The 2,029-nt window shown below is 41.6% G+C and overlaps 1 protein-coding gene across 2 annotated transcripts in view; it reads right to left on the bottom strand.

Moving 5' to 3' along the window:
- The window catches only part of ncaph2 (non-SMC condensin II complex, subunit H2), a 16,119-nt gene that overhangs the window by 11,582 nt on the left and 2,508 nt on the right, over window positions 1-2,029 (bottom strand). For both annotated transcript variants that reach the window (XM_020625279.1, XM_020625280.1), the window contains exons 2-4: window positions 1,367-1,484; window positions 582-683; window positions 446-507 (exon numbers count right to left, since the gene is read on the bottom strand). In XM_020625279.1, the coding sequence (XP_020480935.1) occupies window positions 446-507; window positions 582-683; window positions 1,367-1,474 (272 nt within the window). In that variant the 5' untranslated portion in view covers window positions 1,475-1,484. The remainder of the gene's footprint in view (window positions 1-445; window positions 508-581; window positions 684-1,366; window positions 1,485-2,029) is intronic.

Genomic DNA, 2,029 nt, shown 5'->3' with positions numbered 1-2,029 from the left:
TTGGTTTATGTGTGATTTAAAGGACATATCCTGATCAAAGATGACTCCAAGGTTCCTCACAGTAGTACTGGAGGCGAGAGCTATGTCATCTAAAGTAACTATATGATTACACAGCAGATTTCTAAGGTTTTCAGGCCCAAGCACAATAACTTCAGTTTTGTCAGAGTTTAGAAGTAAGAAGTTACAGGCCATCCAGGCTTTTATGTCTTTAAAACATGCTTGAAGTTTGACCAGCTGATCTGATTCATTTGGCTTCACAGATAAATATAACTGAGTATCATCTGCATATCAATGGAAATTTATGTTGTGCCTCCTGATAATATTGCCTAAAGGGAGCATGTATAAAGTGAAGAGAACAACATTTGCAACACTTCAGTAAAAACTGACTGTTAATTGTCATTTTACTGTAAAGCACTGCAGATGTTTTTGATAAGAACAGACTTACTTCTTGTTTCTGTCACTGATGCACTCAAGAGTTTGATAGACCAGGCTGTGCAGGAGCTCCACCTGAAACACATAAACACATGAGCTTTTCCCTCACTGACACTCCACACTTGTGTTTTATTCTCTTGACTTCCTACTTTCTTGCTGTATATGCAGGCTGAGCCCTGAATCACCAACGCTGCTTCCGCAAAGTTAAGTCTGGTTTTCCCGTCATCGAAAGTGATGGTCATCTTCTCCAACTGTGACATCCAGAGAAACGTGTCAAGTTATCCCAGAGCCAGGCCTCCAAAGTACAAGTTAGCTTCAAACTGACTTGACAATTTTTCAATGGATATTCTTTTAAAAATAAGAACAAACACACTTTGTAAACCAGTGATCTTCTGACATGGTAACTCAGTTATTTTTCAGATTTCATTTGATCTATAAAATGTCAGAAAAGCCTGAGGTGACATCTTCTAATGTCCTGTTTGGTCCAACCAACAGCCCAAACCCAAACAGAATCAGAATCAGCTTCTCACATCTGAGAAGCTGAAATGAGAATGTTTTCCTTAAAAAAGCCAAAAATAGCAGTTTCATAATTAGAATAGTTTCAGATTAATTTTCTGGCAAATGCATATTTGATTAGTCAAGGAACTGTTGCAGCTCTACTAGCATGCACTGGCCTTAGAAATGAAGCCAAAAAAGAGTAATGTTTATGATGAATCATAATTCAACTAACATACTGTGAATCTTATAAATGTATTCATCTTTACTGTCTTGTTTAAATGTTTAGTTTATTATTTTCTTTTTCCACATTTATCTGGCCTTGGAGTTTGCTTTATCCCAATGTGTGTAATTTAATTTCCACAAATCCTGAGGGGCAATGTACACAAAATAAACAGTAAAATAAATAAAAACTCAGCTGTTGGTTAATGTTTTGTACCTCTTCTAAGTAATCATTTAACTCTGAAGCCACGTCGACCTCCCAGTTCTTCGTGAGGTCTCGAATGGGCTGCAGCAGGTGAGCGAATCTGGTGTCTGGGGGCTCCATGATGTCTTTACTGCAACCAAAAGGGAGTATTCAGTCCCAGTACAAGTACAACAATGTAAAATTAGTGGTCAACTGATTAAACAGGAGTGAGGTGGCCGGTCTGGTGTCACGGTGCAAGGACAATATTTTCAGCCTCAACGCGGACAAGATGAAGGAGATGATAGTGGACATGAGGAAGGAGAGGAGATCTCATCAGCCACTGTTCATCTGGGGGCTCAAAGTGGAGAGGGCGAGCAGCTTCACCTGGGCGTCCACATCAGTGAGGACCTCACTCGGACGCTTAACACCACACAGCTGGTCAAGAAGGTCCAACGGCGGCTGTACTTCCTGAGGAGGCTGAGGAGGTTTGGCATGTCGCCTAGGATCCTTTGCAACTTCTACAGCTGCATCGTCAAGAGCATCTTGACCAGCTGCATCACTGTCTGGTATGGCAGCACTACTGCTATGGACCGCAAGCGCCCGCAGAGAGTGGTAAAGACCGCGAAGAAGATAACTAGGACTCCACTGTCCTCTCTGCAGAGCATTTACCACCGCAGGGTGCATAGGAAAGCTGCC

This window comes from Monopterus albus, unplaced genomic scaffold, assembly GCF_001952655.1.
Source record: "Monopterus albus unplaced genomic scaffold, M_albus_1.0 scaffold351.1, whole genome shotgun sequence".
NCBI classification, from domain to species: Eukaryota; Metazoa; Chordata; class Actinopteri; order Synbranchiformes; family Synbranchidae; genus Monopterus; species Monopterus albus.
This window is presented reverse-complemented; position numbering and strand designations above follow the sequence as displayed.